We start from the raw sequence: 20,293 nt of genomic DNA on the forward strand, positions 1-20,293 counted from the left end.
TGGTAAGCAACTTGGGCCTAATTTGATTGAAAATGGCGAGATGAAGGAATAAGAAAACTCTTTTATGGGTATGTAGTTAAACTATATTCGCAAACGTCAGATGACCGTCTATTTATCATCAGTGCAAACTATTCGTCACACACTGAATGCTGATAACGTCTTTATGATGAGCAACAAAGCGAGTAAACACCGTTATTTCAATTCAGGTGTTTACAGATATTTAAGGAAATTGCAGATGATGACCGTCAATCAGATGTTACTCATTCTTCCACACTGGGTATAAGATTTCACTTCAGCGTCTCATTACAGGACTTGGCATGATATTTTAACTTTCGTACCAGCTGTATTGCTCGTCACACATCCAAACATCTCATGTCTTTGATCATTTATTTATACACCTAAACACTACCGACTTTTGATAATATTTTTTCTTAAAGTTTCCCACTTAAATAACTTGACAACTTGTGGACCTACAATAATTCACCACTAATCATTTACAGTTTGCTGTATTTGAGAATGTCCATTCCTACCTGATGTCCACTTTGGACAGAGTACATGCACTGTGCACAAAAAAAAAAAGCCACAAAACCAAACTGAATTTAGAAATAGTTTATTGGACAAATGACCATTTGATTATTCTGGCTTTCGTGTCTTTCTCTGACAGGAAATGTGTAACAAGAATAAGACACTGTTGGCAGCAGTACAGGATATGAACAGTTTCTATTGGAAAGAAAACTAAATTCACCCCATTCATAATAAGTCACATGAGTAATAGATCATAGCAGATCGAGTTAATATTTTACTCTAAAACTCAACTTTTTGTACAAACCGTGCAGCCTTGATAAGTTCTGCTTTTAACTGGGTAGGTCTGCAGAGATATCTTCAATTACATTTAAACAAGAAATCTAAACTGCTAATGACCAGTGATCTGTGGGTGTGTCTGTCATCTTACACCTTTGGGGAGGCTAAGTTTGGGGTTGCTGCTTCATTTCTAAGTATTTTCTATTATCTGTTACAGACAATAAAAAAAGCAGGTGCATTTTAGTGACTGGTGAAAATTATTCTACCATTACAATATATAAGTCAAATACTGGAAACACACAAAAAAAGATACTTTCCAACCTCTTGTGTGGGACAATGTGTTGGTCTGGCTTCATGCAGCAGAGTCTGGACTGCTTCTTCTTCTGTGGTGTAGATCTGTGAACACTTACCTTCAGCGCTGTGGAGAGAAATTAGCACAATGCAACTGCAAAGTGACACACTTAACACTGTCCTGAGAAGAGGTCCAGTCAGGCAAAATAAGTGGCTGTGTAGGGGCTTTAAATCACATCAGCATTTTTTTAGGGAAGAGCTTTTTCCTCTGAAAGTGGGAAATGTACCAAAACCCAATTTACAATTCGTCTCATTGCTCTCTGACAAGAGTTTACAGGGTTATAGGAGCAAAGAGATTAAACATTTGTGAATATAAAACACTTTTTTAAAGTATACTGATAGAAAAAGAAGACAATTTAAAGAGCACCCCGCACAAGGGTTTTAAAAATGTTTGGATGCTGTTACAGTGTGATGAACATCTTTTCATCAGATTTCAGTGATTCCTGGAGCCATGACAATGACCACATTGAGGTGAAGGTCCACATTTTTAACAATCATCAAAAACCTTTGGAGACGCAACGTTTCAGGAGGTGGTCATGGATTTGAACTGACATGACCGATTTAAAATATAGAAAGCAAAAGAACAATCACCGTGACAAGTAAATCAATCTGAAATAAATAAAAAGTCAACACAAAAGAGGATTGTTAGAGTCAAACAACACAGGGAGGCAACGTGGACAGCTGTTTGTTAATCCATTCACGTCTGCTTTTTTCAGTGATTTTGTATTTTGTTGCATCACACAGAGATAAATATTCGTCTTAAAACCTCATTCATTTATACTCCTTTGTTTTGGAGTACAAACGGACCAAACAGCAATATGACACTTCCTGATGAAACACTGTTCTTTCACTTCTTTTTATTTGATTTACTGAAATTCAATAACTGGTCTGGCCTTATGATCCAATCCATATTAGGACATCTAGACCTAATATTCTTTGTTAACTGGAGAGTAAAAACATACATGTAACTCAAAGCTCATTCGTCGAACTGATCATCTTAAAAAACCTCTGTATCACAAAGTGTAGACAATGACAGTCTATTTCAACAAAATGCAAGACATGGACATGACGGGTGGTGGAATAAAAGAGGAAAGATGCATGGCATTGCATAATTACAAAGTTAGCGTTATGGTGCACATTCCATATTTAACAATTTGTTCCTGATGTGTTCCAAAGCTCATCTATGGTGTGTCAGGGTAATGTGTGAACAATGAACATACAGAAACAGATGTGAAACACAGGAGCAACAAAGTGTCACTTCAAAAGGGCAAATTTTCAACACGTGGGATTAATTGATATTTGAAGAACGACCAAATCCACCGAAAGTGTCACTTTAACGGCTGCTTGAATTCACCTGGATTAGTGAATCTAAGAGTGAATATGTTTCACATTAACAGAACAAAGACTTCTAAAACCACTGGGATTGGAAATGTTCTCGGTAAAGGATATTAAGTGGTTACATACAACAAACAGAAACCACTTCATGAACAGTTCTGTGTATTTTTGGTGCACGGTGTGTGTTATCCACAGAGCTTCACCTTGTTCAAGGACTACAGATCCTCCCATCCACTCATCTATGCACATTGCAAAAAAAGTACATTCACTGAATTTGTCTTACCTTGTAAAGGTTTCATCCATTTGAATCATAAAATAACACAAAAAAACAAACAAAAAAAGGGACTAACAGGGTTCTAGTTTCTAAAACATAAAGCCGCTTGCTACTACAGCTAAAAATATCATCTAAATGGAGACAAATCCATTATGGAAAACAGCTGCAATCCAAAATACACATTTAATATAAATGAGCCAAACATGTAGAGGAATTCACCAAATGCATCGAGTACCTCAGTAAACATTTTTTATTACAACACCATCTAGTTTTTAATCAAAAGCAGAAAGACATTTACAAACATACTAACCATGAAAAGAATAAATGAGAATGAGAGGGAGGGGTGGGTGGGGAGAAAACATCAAATATGCACCCTATAAAAACAGATCTCTAAACTGAATGTACACAGTACAGTGAGCCAAGGAAAAATAAAAAATAGGATGTAACATTTGTGTCTTCTAGTCGGGGATTGTGTGGGCTACTTTATTGTTTCTTTGCAAAAAAAAGCATCACACGTAGTCATCTTCATGTCAAATAAAACATCATAAAAATAAAAGAGCTGTTTGGAAAGTTTCTTTTCTGTCATCTTTAGTTACCACAAGTATAGATGTTTAGATAACATAGCCTTACACAGGTCAGGGTCTTCCATCCACTGCTCTTAGTCAGGCAGACAAGATGAAAAGACAGAGAGAAGGATGGGTGGAGACGGAGAGGAGAGGAGAGATGGAGGGGTGGAGGAATAGGTGGTGGTTGTAATCCTGTCCGGTCATGCAGGGTGGGGAGGTGGTGGCGCACTGAAATTCGTCCTCTCTTTCCTTCCATCCATCCTTGATCCTCGTTAGCTGAAAGGTGTCAAAACGAAGGGTGGAGTTTGGTTTCGAGGCAGCCCAACAGTGAACACTTCCCCCTCCCTCACCATTAAACCTCTAGACTACACACACATGGCGCACACCGGGGCTGGGGTCAATTCACCATCACTTTGAGCCACACGGCTGGGAGTTCAGCCCACTTACGGAACATTATGGACAAGGGGTGTGTGGTGAGGAGGATTCAAAGGTCTCTGAAAACGAGGCGTATTCTCTATCAGGACGCTGACTCGTTTGTTTCTCTGAACGCTCAGTTGACTGCGTATTGCCTCCAGCCCCGGCACAGACACAGTGAAACATGCAAACTTTAACAGGAAAAATCCAGGAAGCAAGTTTGAAATCTATCAGTAGGTACACACATCAGGAAACATAACAATATTCAGTCAAGTCGATGCCTAGATGCAAGTTATCATCAGTTATTACGCTTGAAAGGGCTTGTGAAGTAAATTCACATATAAATGCTGGCACGTTACATGTAGCTCTTTTGACAGACAAGAATTGACATCCATATAGAAAATGTATATTCAAAGACTCAGGACAGTGAAATTGGACATTTTTGTTACATAATTGTCAAATTCAGGGATGACACGAGGGAAAATGTAGATAAAATCTCAAAGGCAAAGCTTTGCTGGGCTGAACTACACTCGTCCTCTAACTGTGGACAGCCGAACTGAGCCTGAAGTCACACAGTGTCACCTGGCCTAACAGGATGTGTTCTGCTCTGTATGTAGCATCTATAACATGACAATACAAGCTAAGCTATCAACGTGAGGAGTGCAAACTATTAGAATGCAACTGTCCAATCAACAGCTAAAGACTTGCCTTCTCCTCTTTCTGAGATCTTTTAAATATCAGCTTAAAAACTTCTAAGGCTGTTGTTACTGAAGATATGGGTCATTGGTTATTTTATCTTAAAAAACAGACAAAAAAAACAAAAGCATGTTTTTCACTAATTATTGCAACCATTGAAAAATGGACCCTATGTTTGTCATGTAATATTTTTCCTTACAACCAACTGTTACTGGTAGATACAGAACTAAGGTCTAAGTGACACACGGCACAGAAGTCACACACTGTGTATGACTGGCAGCGACAGTTTTTCAGGAAATTGACCAATAGAGGAGTAGAAGACACAGAAAGGACAAAAAAAAGAGCCGTATGTCAAAACACAAAAGTACGAAGAGAAAGGCACGAATCTGACTTGTGATAATAACAGGTGATAATTTACCACAACTGCCAGTGATTGTTTTCCTTCTTTTTTTTTTTTTAAACATGTAACAGGAAAAAACTGATTGAGTAGACCTCTTTATGGTCTAATAAGCATCATGCCAGTAAATAAGCTGCAGTATTTTATACTTAGAATTGAAAAAGACAAAGTCCAGCATGCAAGGTACAGGAAACTGGAGAGGTAATGTCATAATTATAAATGGAGGCAGCAATGGTCAATTAGACTGTCAACAATGGTCGAGAACCTCTCAACAGAGACGTTATTAAGCCTTGACGGCACGAGGTTTTGCTTTACAGGGCGAGTTAGAACTGGTATCTGCACCACAAAGGCCTGACTGACAGGCATGTCATATGAGAAACAGATGATTTACATGGTTCAAAAAAGTCAAATGTATACTGAAACTCCATATTCTACTGCCAATGCCGCAGAAAGGAATAGTTTTTACATGGTGAATGGCTACAGATAAATACAGTTCAGCTGACAGTAACAGTATTTCACACAACACAGTGGTCAAATGGCACCCCCTGTCACACTACTATTTAAAGGGACTTTGACACCAATACAAGTGGGAATGGGCATGACTGAACTTTTGTCAATGGTCAAATTATATCCATATATCAAACTTGCCATATTATAATGAAATATGCCATGTATGAGTCAAACCAGGGTCAAGCAGTCCATGAAATCCTCCCAGACCCCTGACTTGTTCAGCTGCAACAAAGCCCTCTGAGATGATACTTACCATTTTAAAATGTAGTTTTTTACACATTACATTTGGACATTGTGGCAGCCCTGTGGCTATCACCTTGTCATTAATCATCATGTCTTCAGAAAGGACTGCAGCGCAGAAAGAGAGTAAGATTTACACTCATGGTGACAACTAGCTGATTTGCTGACTATAATAACCTGGGAACTAAAAAAAAAAATTAAAGACTTACAACTGTATTCAGTCTCTTTTGCAGAGCAAAATTAAGTCAAAATTGTAATTGTCTTATTTCATACCTTTCCCTTAGGCCATCATCTATTTCCTCCCTGTGGTTTAAATGGGCATGTAATTACTGACCTGTAACTGTTTGACCCTGGTTTAAAACGAGCAAACAGTGTGTGTGTTTGTAAAGGACATCAGGGCTGTGATCCCCAACACACATACACCTTCAGACAGACTGAGGAGGTGGCATAAAAATGTCACTTCAGCCTGGTACAAACAGTGCACATTCCCCCATGGCAATATGAACAGATAAAACAGTGTTAAAGAGTATCTGTGGACACAACAAATAGCCAAACTACTGTCAAAAATAAAAGCAATATACTGAATTTTCAGTGACTACATTTACATGTACAATATATTCTGGTTTTGCCCTTATTCAGAAAAAGACAATATTCCTACCAAGCTGTTTTCATGGCTAATGAAAATTAATGTTACTAATAATCCTGTTTACATGCAGGTGCACAGCTGATGATGCTTTTTCAACCACGTTCTTGAAAAGGTAAGCATTGTGATACGACCAAAAACTGGTTGATAACTTTAAAAGTAGGTGTATTTCTCCCTCTGTTTTAATCAGAAAATGTTGCCTAAATTGCCGTTTCCATGACCTGTATCAAACTGGGAATATTGTCGTGTTCAGAATAATAGTGGAAACTTAGTGTGCATGTAAATGTAGTCTGTTTTCTCCTGATTACCATGCGCTAAAGGCTGAGTGTAAAGGCGGATTTTGATCTTTAGTCATGTCATTTATACTGTAAGAAACATTTTGGGTGAAAATATACTCAACAACTGCATTTTTGGCATCTACATATTACCAGAAGTGACCAGGCCTTGTGCCCACTGGGGATCTCTGGGGAGGAGATAATGTGTGTTTGAGGAAACTGCAGTGTGGCAATGCTATTGAAATGCAGCGCTCATTAAAAAAAAGACACTTTAAGTCTTAACATTGAGCTGCTGAATGTGCAAATTGTGTTCAACAAGTGAAAGGAAACTTGAAAAATGTACTTTGACAAAGTTTTGTAAAGAGGTTCCCAGTGGACACAAATGATCTTAGTTTTCAGTAAAAGCTTTTGTGATTGGACAGTTGGGTGGAACAGAAGTAGCACAACTCTACACTAAGTATATCACATGACAGATGACTGAGACACTTACTAGGATACATTCTGTTCAGTAATAGGTTTGTCTGCTTTCAGAATTCAGCATCTCCACCAGCGAAACCACCCCACTTAATATTTCTCAGCGAGAGAGAGATGGAGGCACTTACGAAGCAGCGCTTACATGAATAATATGTCTAATGTATCAAGCACTTTTCCGGCTCTGCCAGTGCAACTAAATTAAGACACCATGAGAGGAGTTACGGTTGCAACGGTTAAACAGAATATTTTTAAGGCATGTACGGCAGAAGGCAAGACTTCTAGAGTAGAATAGAAAACATATGGCAGAACGCAATATTTCTTTGAAAAACATACTGTATAATGCAAAACGTACGGTAAATAAACAAATATGGTAGTACGCAATATTTCTTTAACTGTCAATTTTCAACCACAGTATACCGTGAAACTGCTATACCGCTGCAACCCTTAAAGAGTGAATCAAATTAATGTCAGAACGCTCATTTAAAACTGTGAGATATATTATTTGGGGTGATGCAAAACTGTACAGAGATGCTGAAGGCTACAGATAACTCGTTAGACTCTGCTCTAAAGGAACGGTGTATTCACAACACCTGGGACATCTTAGTGCTTTGGCAGTAAAGGACATCAGAACGACACAATGTCGCTCAAACCAGATATTTTAACTGCAGTTCCAATACTTTACAAAAGGTATCATGTTGTTCAACATGCAAGTGGCGCAACGGAACAGAGCATCTTCCCACAAAGATTACAAAATGATTTGTGAAACCCTAAAACCGAGAATCCATGAAAAACACCTGCGAGTCTCAGAAAATGAGCCTAAACAATATTTACCTTATATAATTCAGACAACACACCATTGATAATGTGGATATTAGTTGTGTACAAGCTAGTGTCAAGTAGTTTTAGATAAATTCATCTACTATTCATCCATAGCATGACTGACCATCCAAAAAGCCAGAAAACACATAATGCTATCAGCCAAAATGCTCAAAAATTCTTGCATGATCGCCAACCTAGGATGACTCAGCATTTAAAAAAAAAAATCAACACTGCAGCCTAAACGTGTTATCATTTCAGTGTACATGCAAGAGGCACACAAAAACCAAATATTAAAATATCTGCTGTGCATCAACGTCAAATAACAATTACCATATAATCATGACATTTACTGGATTGACATAATTAAAATTATTCATTTACTGCATACATTTTGCAATATACTGAATATTATCGTCATTATATAATATGATTTCCTTCAGATTTCCTTGACTCAATCAAAAAAAAAAAACAATAATAAAAAGAAATTAAATGCTGGCCTGGTGATTATGGTAATTACAAATACTTCAAAAGCCACTGATCAATCAAGGCCTTTCTTTCCCTATTAAATGATGTGACTTCATGTGTACGAGGGGCATCAACATTTCCACATAATGCTAACATCTATTTTGCCAGAACATGTTATCAAAAGGTGTATTTTTTCATTTTTTTCATTTCACCTCAACATCTTAAAGTGAGGTACAATGGTTCAAACATGAGCAACGCTAGGCTGCAAAACATTCAGTTTCATAAAAAGTAAAATGTCAGGCAGCATTACTGACATGCAAATATGGCACAATCACATCGTATGAGTTTTGTGTCCAAAAATCATCAAAGACACTTTCTGATTGAAATTTTCACCTTCTCGTAATCATAACATGACATATATTCAACTTTTAAATTGAAATGGTAATATGTTTACAACATTACTGTGAATCCAACATTTAACAAAGTGTAGATTGGCCTACTGTTGACAAGTTGAACATTTTTTTTTTCTAAAAATACAAACCAATCTGAACAAACAGACCACACAAAATGCTACTGTACTGTACTAAGTACTGTAAAAATTATTGAGCAATACTTTGACATCTCAGACCAGTGAAGCCAATCAGTCAAGGAACTATTATTACAAGCACACTGACAAACCGTCAGTAGTCACAATTCACTTCGATTAGCTGAAACTCACACATCAGGAAATAGCGGTGTTGAACCTTTATATTCACGCCAGAAAAATTCCCAACTGTTTTTGGTCCACTGGCCATAGCAGCTGGTTAAACCAGAATTTTATGAGCCAAACAGGTTTATTTACAGAAGAGCTGGGTACTCAGTTTTGATACCTCTATGGCACTGAACACATTGCTTCAATAGCTAAGGAGTAAATCTGTCTGTCACATTACCTGTTGTAGGTGCGCGCAGGAAAAACATTCCATTACGGACTTAGAGAGTGCTTTTATGTGTGTTTGTTTGTCTGCACAGATAACTAAACTGCGTGCTGCCTGTTAGCTAGCCATTGCAGCTAACTTGTATCTGTTCGTCAAATCCTCTCCTGACCACCACGGGGATGGATAAGCCGGCGCCATGGCGGAGAGCGTTGCAGACGGCAAACACAGTGTTTACAGATTGACAGATTACAGGCGAGAAATGTTATTTTTTTTTTATATAGTCCAATACTGTGCAGATATTTCATCAGTTTCTTCAGTTCAGTGAAGAAACCAAGTGTGCACAGTGAAAAGGTTTCCAGCTGCGCCCAGGTGAGGAGTGATATATTTTTCTTTTTGCTGAAATGGATTTTATATAATTGGTATCGAAAAAGGTACCATTCAGGAATCAGTATTGAAGTAAAGGTATCAGTACTGAACTTTTTTGCACAGTACCCAGCTCTAGTCTGCAAAGCCTCTGTATAAGCAGCAGGTCGGTACTGTTTCCGTTCTGTATTTTGTTCTGAAATTTGTCTGGCAGAATACAAAAGGTCTGTTTTTTGTAAATTACCAGCCTCAGAGGCATGTAGACCAAAAAGTAACAATGCATCCACAAAGTCCATTTCCAGTAACTATCAGTGTATTTTGATTTGGGGAGAACCACAGCACAGACACAACCCTCTGTGTAACGCAGCACGGTGAATACATTAAGTGTGTATCAAGACCAAATACACAATAACATGACTGTCATCACTAATGACGAATTTTTCAAGAACTTAAACTTACCTTACACCTACCTGAAACCAGCGGACTGAGTTTTAAAAGCCTTTTCCTTGCTTACCTCACCCCTCCTTCCTCAATTGTTCATGTAAATGAACATTTAGGTCATTCTATACTGTTAACTTCCCTCAGCTTTTAAACTTTAGCCCCAGTTGTCGTTAGCATTAAAATCTGAGCCAAACTTAAGTATTAACCTAAAGAAGAAGAGGGGAGGTGAGCAACCAAAGCAGACTTTTTGAAACTCAGCACAGGTGTTTTCTTCCTCTGCCATGTGATTTAGGTTATTTGAGCCAGAACTGGACAGGCTCAGTCCAGGTTTAAGACAAATGTAGTGATGGAGAAGACAGAACAGAGCTTATGACAGAAGCTAATTAAAATGGGGTCAGTTGGACTCACCTCCTATGTCGTTTAGCGGTGCCGGTACTCCCTCTCCCTCTCTCGCTCACGGTCTCGGTCGCGGTCCCTCTCGCGATGGCGGTCCCGCTCCCGGCTGCGTTCTCGGTAATAGTCCTCATGCCGGTCACGACTGCGGGACTTGTGGCGTCTGCTCTTTTCTCTGGAGCGGCTGTGGTCTCGTTCCCTGGAACGCTCTCGCCTGGCACAGCATAGAGAAATATCATTGGACTGTGTATCAGGGTGTCACGGTCTCAAATATACATCCTCTGGGGCCAGTTCCCATTTGGAAGAAATTATTGAATAAGATCACAATGACATTAATGTCTCAGATATCTTTTTAGCATAGCCAGTAAATGGCCACATTTAATGGCTACTTCACTAAATTACGTCTTACCTGGAGGCTGAACCATAGCTCTTTGACTCAATGCCGTGGAGACAGTCCTGCAGGGAGCTGATGAGGACCTTACAGCGGTCGTCTGCTGACACTTTGGACTGCTTAATCAGACTGATGGCTGTCACCAAGGTCTCTATAGCACTGCCATAGTCAGCTAAAGAGAACACAAGGTTGCTTTAATTGGCACCCAGTTTTTGTCTTCTGATCACACCCAAAAGAAGTTAGTACTTGTACAGTACGCATCCTGTATTACTATGTGTGTTACCTGCACTGGCGTCAGACACTGCTCTAGATATGGCGCTCGAGGAGATGGCTCTGTTCCTGTTCATGATCTCCTCAAACTCCGCCTCGCTCAGAGGCGTCCGGGACGCCTCCATCTCCCTACAAATACCCACAAACACAGTCGTCATGGTGAGTTCATGATTCTTGCACATAATAAATTGATAAAAAGAGAAACACCTGTACTGATACAGTGTTGTGAGAGAATATTATATAAACTGCTGTACTGGTTCTTTGTTCCACCTCCATGACTCATTCTTACCGGCCTCCAGGACCGTAGTCCCCTCTCTCATATGGTGGCGGGCGTCCGTATGGGTCGTTTGGTCCAGGGGGCCCTCGGCTGTCGTTGGGGGGCATGTTGTTGTTGCCAGGTGGGGGGAAGAATGCAGGGTTGACATGGGGTGCTGGTGGTGGTCCACCCGGAGGGGGACCTGGCATGTGTGGAGGTGGCGCCAAAGCCATGGGGGGCCCAATGGGACCTGGGGGCCGAGGAGGGAAGGGTCCTGGGGGTGGTGGGCCCTGCTGGGGAGGTGGGGGACCAGGGGGAGGGCCGTAACCCGGAGGAGGGGGGCCTGGGGGCAGGGGTCCCATTGGAGGCTGGCCGAACTGACCAGGGAAGAGAACAGGGGGAGGAGGCCTGTCGCCACGATTTGGAGGACCAGCGAGGGGAGGGGGGAGGCCCTGGCCAGGAGGTGGAGGTCCTGGAGGGCCGGGGGGACCAGGCGGACCGGGAGGGGGGCGTGGGGGACCCTGCATCCCTCCTATAAAAAGAGCAGAGGTGACAAAATAGAAGCGCATGAGACAGAGTAAGATCAAGTGAACTCTTCATCTCTTTTCTATGTTACAGCAGGTGGAGCTCTCCCACATTTCTGAGGATGCCGGTGAAATGATGAGACCTGGGCTGGTTTGAAACATAAAAAACGCAAACTGGATCGACCAATTTACTGATCAAGCTCTGATTTTAACATCCTGCAGTGGCTTGTGTTTTCCATGTTTTCCTTAAAATGTAGATGCCCTGTAGGTACTTATTAAGGAAATTTGAAGCAGGGACAATGACACAGACAGATAAAGAAGAGGAAGCCATGGCTACAGGAAACAACGAATGTCAGAAGGCCACAAAATAAATCGCAAATGAAATCAGAAGACAACAGAACAGATGATGATACACTCACAGCACTGATTCAAGCAGTTGATTTTTTCACCAGAGGCCCTGCATGTAAGGTTGGAAGATGCACTGCTTTAAATTACTGCAGTTAGCACATAGATTATTCCATGCAAGGGCCACTCCTGAGATGTCATTCAAATTGGGACTGCAAGGCTTTGTTGTTGGGAATATTTTGTTTAAATTCCTCACGTGACTGCACAACAAAATTTTATATAAACCATTTACAGGGAAGTGTTTTCTCGACATTGAGCTGTTACACATCCGTGAAGGATTGAGGATCCAAATAGGTCACAGGAGTACTGTGCGTTTTCTGAATGGATGTAATACACGTGTGAAAAGTTTCATTTTCTTTAGGCAGTATGAATGTGGAGTAGGAAGAATGCAGGATGGTCTTCAAAAAATTTGCGAAATGCTCGTGCCTCTTCAGTCTCTGGGACTGTTTTGGGGGAATGTTTTGGTGGGAACATGTTAAAATATCACTCCAACCATGTGTGGGGTCAACAGCACTTGATGGAAACTGTTTATTCAGGGATTCAGAGAGTTTGGTGAGAAACTCTGCTGTTTATGGGACAGTCAACGCAACTGTTTCAGTGGCTTAACTCCTACCAATAAACAGCTGAGGGTTAGGATAAAAAAGGCGATCGATCAAATCAATCGAGGTGTTTCACCTCTGCCACGCCAGCTCCCGTTCCTGCCCCCCGGCGGGAAGGGATTGAAACTCATATCCATCAGAGGGCCATCTTGGTGCCTAATCACATCTGGTCTCATCCCCGAGCCTAATGGGGAAGAAAGCAAACCAATCACAACTCTTCCCTTCAGAAACTTCCCTCTACTGTCTAAAGGCCTGTCACAGCCCAGCAGCACGGGGCACCAGCCACTAAGCGAAAGAGATGTGAAAAAGGTGGGATGGAGGGGGAAAAGACGCAAAAATGGAAGAGAAAAGCTGGCAACTCCATTCTCTCCTACTATGTGTGTGAGGTGGCCAATCCAAGATCTGCAAGGAGTTTAAGGTTGGTAGCTGGCCAAGAAGAGCTTTGAGCAAACTGCTTGTCGAGGAATGGTGTTGGAAATTTCAGTGAGCAGAAAATTGCAGCCAGGGAAGGATTATTTGTTCGACTGGAGGTGAGGAGGGACAAAGGAAGAACAAACCAGATGGGGAGGGAGACATGCAAAGACACATCCCTGCCAGAGGAGATTTAATGGGTGAAAGCTCCCTCGCAAGAAACACACGCTACAACAGACTAGCCTTGGTTCCATGCAGGTGTGAGTACTAGCAAAGCCTGGACTGTGCTAACAGAGCAGCACCGCCAGACAGAAAGCAGAATTAATGTCACTGTAAGTTTTCAGGGCACTTGTCACACTGTGAAGTTTATTTCAGTCTGTTGCACTGCTCTTAAAATGACAAAAGCCTGAAAACTCAAACATAAAAGACAAAATATGAAGGCATATTTTAACAAAACCGGGTCTAAATCAGGAATCCACTGACCCATAAATCCCAACAGGTGACAGGGCACAACCACCACCACCAGTAGATTCCCAGTAACCTGATCCATACTCATAGATGTGGTCAGCCAACTGTGTGATTTATGATGTGTATGTATTCCCAATGCATCCATGCCTGAATTTGCTTCTACTGCTGAGACTGGAAAGTGTTTGTTTCAATGAGACTGGAAACAGAATTCAGCTGTTTCCCCATCTTTTCTGCCATGAACTCACCTTGTTCAGACCAATGTAACATTCAACAAGGTAAAGTAAGCCAGTATAGTTACTGATACACTTTAAAATTACAGTTAGAAAAATTATCATTATGAGGTAAATGACTACACAATATAAGGGCTATAGAATACAGACACCATCAGCATTTATACTGGTTCCCTATAAGCCTGGTGATCCAGTCCAGCTGGCACCATTTTTATCTGCTTTCATGTCTCCATTATAAATTAAATGAATGAACTACTCCTGCATGCCAACAACACCTGCTGTTACTTGCTTGTGCAAAGCAATACACAAACTGATTGTACTCCAAATAAAATGATGGCAATTTCACGTCACCGCTTCAGTGAACATGTTCTTTCTTCTCTCTTATTTCCAAAGAGGTGCTGATCATTTCCTGACGGAAACTGGAAACAAATGCGGTGTATCCTGTGTTTTTTAAGTTGTGTGCTTTGAGGAAACCGTAAAGTGATCTGGTTGTCTTCGTGACAGCAGGGAGACGGTTGAAAAGTTGGCCGTTCCCAAATTAATTTAGGCTACTTCCTAACCAATCCATCTGACTTCACTCTTTTTAAAAATCATCTTTCAACCGAGTGAGAGTGACTTTGCTCCTGTCCTACTGGCACTTGTTACCAGACTAACCAGGGAAGTGTGGTGGCGGCCCTCCAGGCCCAACAGGACCAGGGAAGCGGTCTCCTCCAGGGCCAGGTGGTCCAGGGAACCTGCCTCTGCCTCGGCCCATGGGGAAACCTCCACGAGGGCCTGCACCAGGGGGACCAGCTTTACCTTCCCCTGACATCTGGCCTGACTGGGTACCTGTGCAGTGACAAGACAGCGGTGACTCAGTGTTCTATTTAATACACAATAAATAATAAACGTGTGGATCAATAACTGAAGCAGTATGTGTGATGTGTACTTGGGTGTGCATATGATTGTACGTGAAGTCCGTGTATCCATTTTCAGTAGACCAACTGATGTGTCAGAACATTTACAAACATCTTTGAGATAACCTCTTAAAACCGACGTGACGACAAACATGCAAGTCAACTACTGCTGAGCACATTTTGAACTATGCTGATACCAAGTACCCACTTGTCCTACTTACTTTTGCGTGATTGCATCTCAAACTGGCTGAGGGACTGTTTGTTGCATGGTGTGACGATGGGATTCTGACCATGGAGCTCCCTCTTCGACAGCAGCTCCATTAGTTTCCTGGATGATGCCTCTGAACCCACACATACCAGCGCAAACCTGTAAGATGATTGCAGCAAAATACAGGGGGACAAGAATCATTTTCAAGATTCCTATATGTTTGGTCAGGTCCGTTCCATGACCTGTGTTCATCCTTCACTTTTGTGGGTCAATGATTTAACATTACTTCCAATGATGTAACATGCAGATAATAAAGGGCTCACCCTTTGGACTGGCCGTTGGCTCTGTTTTCAAAGAACTTGATCTCCAGCACATCTGTGATGCCTATCGACCGGATGGCTTCTGTCAGGTCCTCGTCTGTCGTCCACTGCATGATAAGACAGCATCATCAAAATATTTACACTAAATTGTTTATTAAGTATGTAATGATTTACAACTTGCAGGTAAATATGTTGGTCTAACAGGATGGTCTTAAAGTGTTAACATTGACAAAAATGTTGCGACTATTTATTAACTGCAGTTTAAGAGCTTATGTCAATACATTCCTCCACTTATCTAAGTGGCCTGAACAGAATTATCTGATACCCACCCATGTAAGGTTTCCTATGTACAGGGCAATCCTTTTGCCTGTGTAGGTATACACCACATTGGGTGGGGCACTCTTCCCTCCCTCTGTGCCACCTGGTGCAGGCAGTGCATCCAGGTAGTCACGGTCTTCTGGAGCATCTCCATTGTTGGCCGATGGGGATATTACATCATCATACAGATCGATCTGCTCGTGGACTGGGTAGTCGGCTTCCTGTAACAGTTCAGTCAAACATGTGATGTCATGAGCAGTTCCACAACACTCGACTCAACAAAACGAATGGTGTGAAAAGTCAAAAAGATCCAGTGTTGATAGCGCAGAGATTGTAGACAAACAATTCGCAAAAAAGGCTTACATTGTGTTTTACATGACTTTAAACCCATTAGAGGTGGTATAATGCTTGTTTTTGAACAGTGATCCGCACATCAGATTATCCTAATACAGGGTAAACATAATCTCTTAAGTATAACCCCTCAACACACCCCAATTTTTTTTAAGCGCCTGGGGCACATGAAAACTTAGGTCATATTTTCCAGCATTTAACAGGATGCAGTGCAGATAATGTGCAGTTGACGTTAACTGAATGCAGGCAAAACAGGTTATTGAGATAATAACAGTTGTGGTGTAAATGCATTAATAGCATTGCTGACACTCCAGCCCGCAGATTGGGAGTCTGCAGACATACTCATTAAATATATCATGCAAGGACAGCATAAACTGGCCATAAGCAGACTCAGTGCCAGGTTTTATCGACCCCTTTCCTGTCCCACATTATCTCTTTGTATCTCTGAATGATCACAGTGAGGCTTTTGCAAACTTTGGCCGTATATACTTTACTTAAACGGTGACTCTCAGCCGTACCGACGTCAGATTTAATGAATTTATCTGACAAAAACAGCTGTACAACTTCCGTGACTCCAAGCACGAGCAGCAGCTGAATGCTTCCCGAGAGTGCACGGCCAGTTTTAACACGCATTTGAGTGCTGTATCTCTAGTGCTGCTAGAGATAATGTTACTACAGAAACTACAACAATAAATTAGTTGCATCTCAAACTGACACTACCTTTTCGGGTTGTAAAGCAGAGGGGCGTGTGCGTAGGAAGAAAACAACATTTACCCAGCAGACACTTAAATGCTAACAAAGCTAACAGCCAAAAGCAAAACAATGTCTCGTATATCTCTCAAATGCGTTTTCAGTTCATACTACGCTAATTAACGGCATATTGCTTAATTTCGTTTCGCCTTTAAGTTTGCTTGTAGGCGTTGATAGCGCAAATACCTTGAAACGTAACGTACTTAACACATTTAACGTTATTTCAGAAGCAGCTAACGCTAGCTAGCTAACATAGCTAGGTTTGTTTGGATTGCTTGCCGCCACAGGCGGTAAGGCCGAGGCCTGGAACTGATAACGCTGAGCAATGAATGCGATTGCCTTTACACAAATGAACTATCTATAGTTTCACATTGCATGTCATTTACTACGTGCAGCATACGCCGTGTTAAATGTCGACAACACCACAAATGCAATACTTCGAGCCCATAATTGTAGATGGGGATGCAGGCTTGCAGCATGGTGAAGCGGGGCCCCTAACGTTATGCCATAGCTCATTTGACAAACAGCCCACGCCACTCTTCGACCATAATAACAACAAATGATTCCGTAAACATACACAAAATAGCACGGTTAATCTTAAGTGTGGTGAATGTGTATTAAATACCTGGCTAAATTCCTCCTCTACGTCGGCGTAAATATCGATGTGATCCACACCGTCCGCCATTTTCCTCTGGCCCGTCTCACTCTCCGCTCGGCGCTGTAGAGCAACAGCGAACCTCAAACAATGAGCCAGGGCGCGGAAACTGGCGCCCCTGCTGGTCAACCTTACGAACTACACCCTGTGCACACCGTAACTATAAATCATGTACATTTAATTCTTATTGCTGTAACCTTGACTAGGGCCATTTTTTAATTAAATGTGGACCTTTAAAGTATTTTGTTCCTTTCACTGAGATATCCATGGCCTTTACTGTGGATGTCATATCAGAAAGATAAAGTGGATAATGTCAAATTAAAAGCAAAATGGACTAAATTTTTTGTCATTATAGATCACGTGTTTTATAAAATAATAATAAAACAATCCTGATCCTGAATAGTTATTTATAATTTCAGTTCAGGGACATAAAATCAGTCACAATTATCCATCAAAATATTGGGAAATTATTTTGAAATATCCTTGTTCTTCTTGTTGTTTTCAAATTTCAAGCACTGTGTACCAAAAGTTTTTACTAACTATCAATGAAATTCCAGGTGGATTCAATATGTTTGAGTATTGATAGAATTTCCTGACTGATACTGCTTTAACTTGGTATTATTGTTGGTATCTTTCTATGTGCACTGACATTAATCACCGACAAACAAAAGAGAACACACAGTGACAACAAACAGTACAAAACCAGATGGACAATTTATTTACTTGGTACAAATCATGGCTTCAGTCAACCAACATACAATGTGGACACTTGTCAATCATACAACACACAGAATATCTTATCGTGGAAATTACAAAACGAAAATGAGACAGATGAATAAAATCACTCATAATCTCAGCAAGACAGAAGATACTGCGATGATGAACAGCCACACATAATATGTATCAGTCTATTACATAAACAGGCAAATGCTCAGGCAATTTTGTCCTCAGAGTGTAAGCTCAACTGAAAGACATGCTTTGTAAGGTGATTCAGAAATACCACAGAAAAAGCTAGAGGGATACTCACAATGAAATGCTTAAGTTCAAAATGTGAAACACAAGCAAATACAAAAATACCCTATGCAGTTAGATTTACACTGTTAATTTACATTGCAATTACATATATGACATTTCCAAAATTAGATTTACATCATAAGAACTGAATGTTTTTTCCCACATGACAACCTTGTTTCCCAGAGTGAGCACTTACATTTTTTTTTTTTTTTGCTTTGTTTTTATCATGAATTTATAAAATTACATTGCTATCTATGGCGAGTCATAAGTAGCAGTTGCATGACCTCGAGGCCTGAGTGAAGTATCCAACCACCACACACTCCAGAAAATGCATCGTCGCCATCTTAAAACAGACCTTTTGCTTAAATTCCAGGAACATTTCATGTTTTGGTACAACTGCATCTTTTGCAGGGTAAACCATGCACCATGTAATTACATTTCCTGTTCAAAAAAATGATCTAGAGATACTTTATTACGTTATCCATGCTGATTGTAGATCTACACCCCGTGAACCTTCCAGTTTCTGCAGAGATGGCCGACCAAATGAACAAACATAGTTACATACAGTATGCACAAACACACAGAAAGACACAGCTGAGAGAGACAGAAAGGCAGACATTTTTTTAAAAGATGTGTCACGGAAACAAACATTTTTTGGGACGTAATCCATGTAAAAACTCAAAAAGGAGACCCTGAAGGAACTCTTTATATTCTTAAGCTCAGGTGAATTTTATATAACTCCATTCCGATGACTTTCTCGGTGCCGAGCCATCATCCTTTGAGATTTGTAGAAGATTCAGAGAAACTAATATCGCAAACAACTTGGTGAAACATTCTAGCAGCAACACTGATGTTACACAACAATGTTTACCATACATCTGTAGCCCTTCTCTCCCTTCTCTCATACAGTGTTTCATGTAGTCTGCAGATGAAGCATACAGGATAATGAAGGATTCCAGATGTGCATGCTTGCAGCTGCATATATAATATGCATGTGTGTCCGCGATGTTCCTTTCAGTGGAGAGACACATTTTTTCCCCTGGACTTTTATGATGCATCCTGTGACTCATAATCCCCTTTTATCAATGCACGTCATGGCTACCACCTGCATCTCTTTAGTCCCTTTTCATTTTGAGATGCAAAGCGGTGTATGAGAAAGTAACTAATGGAAAAGTATCCATGGCAACAACAGCCCATTAACTTGCTTTCTTTGCAATTTTCAGCTCAGATGTAATCATTTCCAGGAGTCGACCCATAGGTGCACAAAAACCATCAAAGGTCCGTCATTAGAGACGAGGTTTGTGGCCGTTGTGAGCAAATTGTGCAGAATTAGGTACGTTTTAAGAAAGAAAAAAAATCCACTTGAGGTGTCCAGTATCCAATCACATCTCTTGCTTCATGCCAAACTCCTCCTTTATGTGAGAATGGGGGAAACAGCCAAGTTGTCCATCATCAAGAGACAAGTGCCGAGAAGGAGAGACAGGTGAGGAAGAGAGAGGCAGAGAGGGATATAACAGAAGCTCCTCCACAGTCATTGGCGTTCTCCTGCAGGGACAAACAGAAATTCAATGCAATCGAGCTGACAGCAGATGTACAGTATAAACATCCAATTAGAAAATACTATTTGGTGCACAGAGACAGTGCAGTAAGACAGTGTGAGGAGGAGTGTTTTATCATGATGTAGCTTTGAAAAAATCAACACTTGGTCAAAGCTGCTGTGAACCAGCTGCAGCTGCTGGTTGATGTAAAGCCATCAAGCTGACCTGGGGGTGGTAGGCGTGGCAGGACTCGGGGCGTCGGCGAATCTTCTGTGACCTCATCCTGTCACACTTCACTGAGGCGTTATGTACAGTGGA

The 20,293-nt window shown here is 40.9% G+C and overlaps 2 protein-coding genes across 7 annotated transcripts in view; both read right to left on the reverse strand.

Moving 5' to 3' along the window:
• Positions 1-594: 594 nt before the first annotated feature.
• cpsf6 (cleavage and polyadenylation specific factor 6) lies at positions 595-17,502 on the reverse strand. Of its 2 annotated transcripts, XM_076722650.1 has the most exons (11): positions 17,394-17,491; positions 15,679-15,888; positions 15,353-15,456; positions 15,043-15,188; positions 14,580-14,753; positions 12,893-13,000; positions 11,322-11,820; positions 11,046-11,161; positions 10,781-10,934; positions 10,387-10,585; positions 2,926-3,603 (listed from the first exon to the last, which is right to left on the reverse strand). In XM_076722650.1, exons 1-10 carry the CDS (start codon positions 17,451-17,453, stop codon positions 10,399-10,401), a joined length of 1,758 nt encoding a protein of 585 aa, XP_076578765.1. In that variant the 5' UTR covers positions 17,454-17,491; the 3' UTR covers positions 2,926-3,603; positions 10,387-10,398. The 2 variants fall into 2 exon arrangements, with proteins under 2 accessions (XP_076578764.1, XP_076578765.1); XM_076722649.1 differs by lacking the exon at positions 12,893-13,000 and having other exon boundaries at positions 595-3,603; positions 17,394-17,502.
• A 616-nt stretch (positions 17,503-18,118) lies between these two features.
• cacna2d4a (calcium channel, voltage-dependent, alpha 2/delta subunit 4a) overlaps positions 18,119-20,293 on the reverse strand; it is a 79,349-nt gene continuing 77,174 nt past the window's right edge. For 4 of the 5 annotated variants that reach the window (XM_076722159.1, XM_076722158.1, XM_076722157.1 and 1 more), the window contains 2 exons: positions 20,201-20,278; positions 18,119-19,982 (listed from right to left, as the gene is read on the reverse strand). In XM_076722159.1, coding sequence (XP_076578274.1) covers positions 19,890-19,982; positions 20,201-20,278 — 171 coding nt within the window. In that variant the 3' untranslated portion in view covers positions 18,119-19,889. Of the gene's footprint in view, positions 19,983-20,200; positions 20,284-20,293 lie in introns of all 5 variants that reach the window. The other variant, XM_076722156.1, reaches the window with a different exon arrangement.

Source organism: Chaetodon auriga, chromosome 22 (genome assembly GCF_051107435.1).
Source record: "Chaetodon auriga isolate fChaAug3 chromosome 22, fChaAug3.hap1, whole genome shotgun sequence".
Classification (NCBI taxonomy): Eukaryota; Metazoa; Chordata; class Actinopteri; order Chaetodontiformes; family Chaetodontidae; genus Chaetodon; species Chaetodon auriga.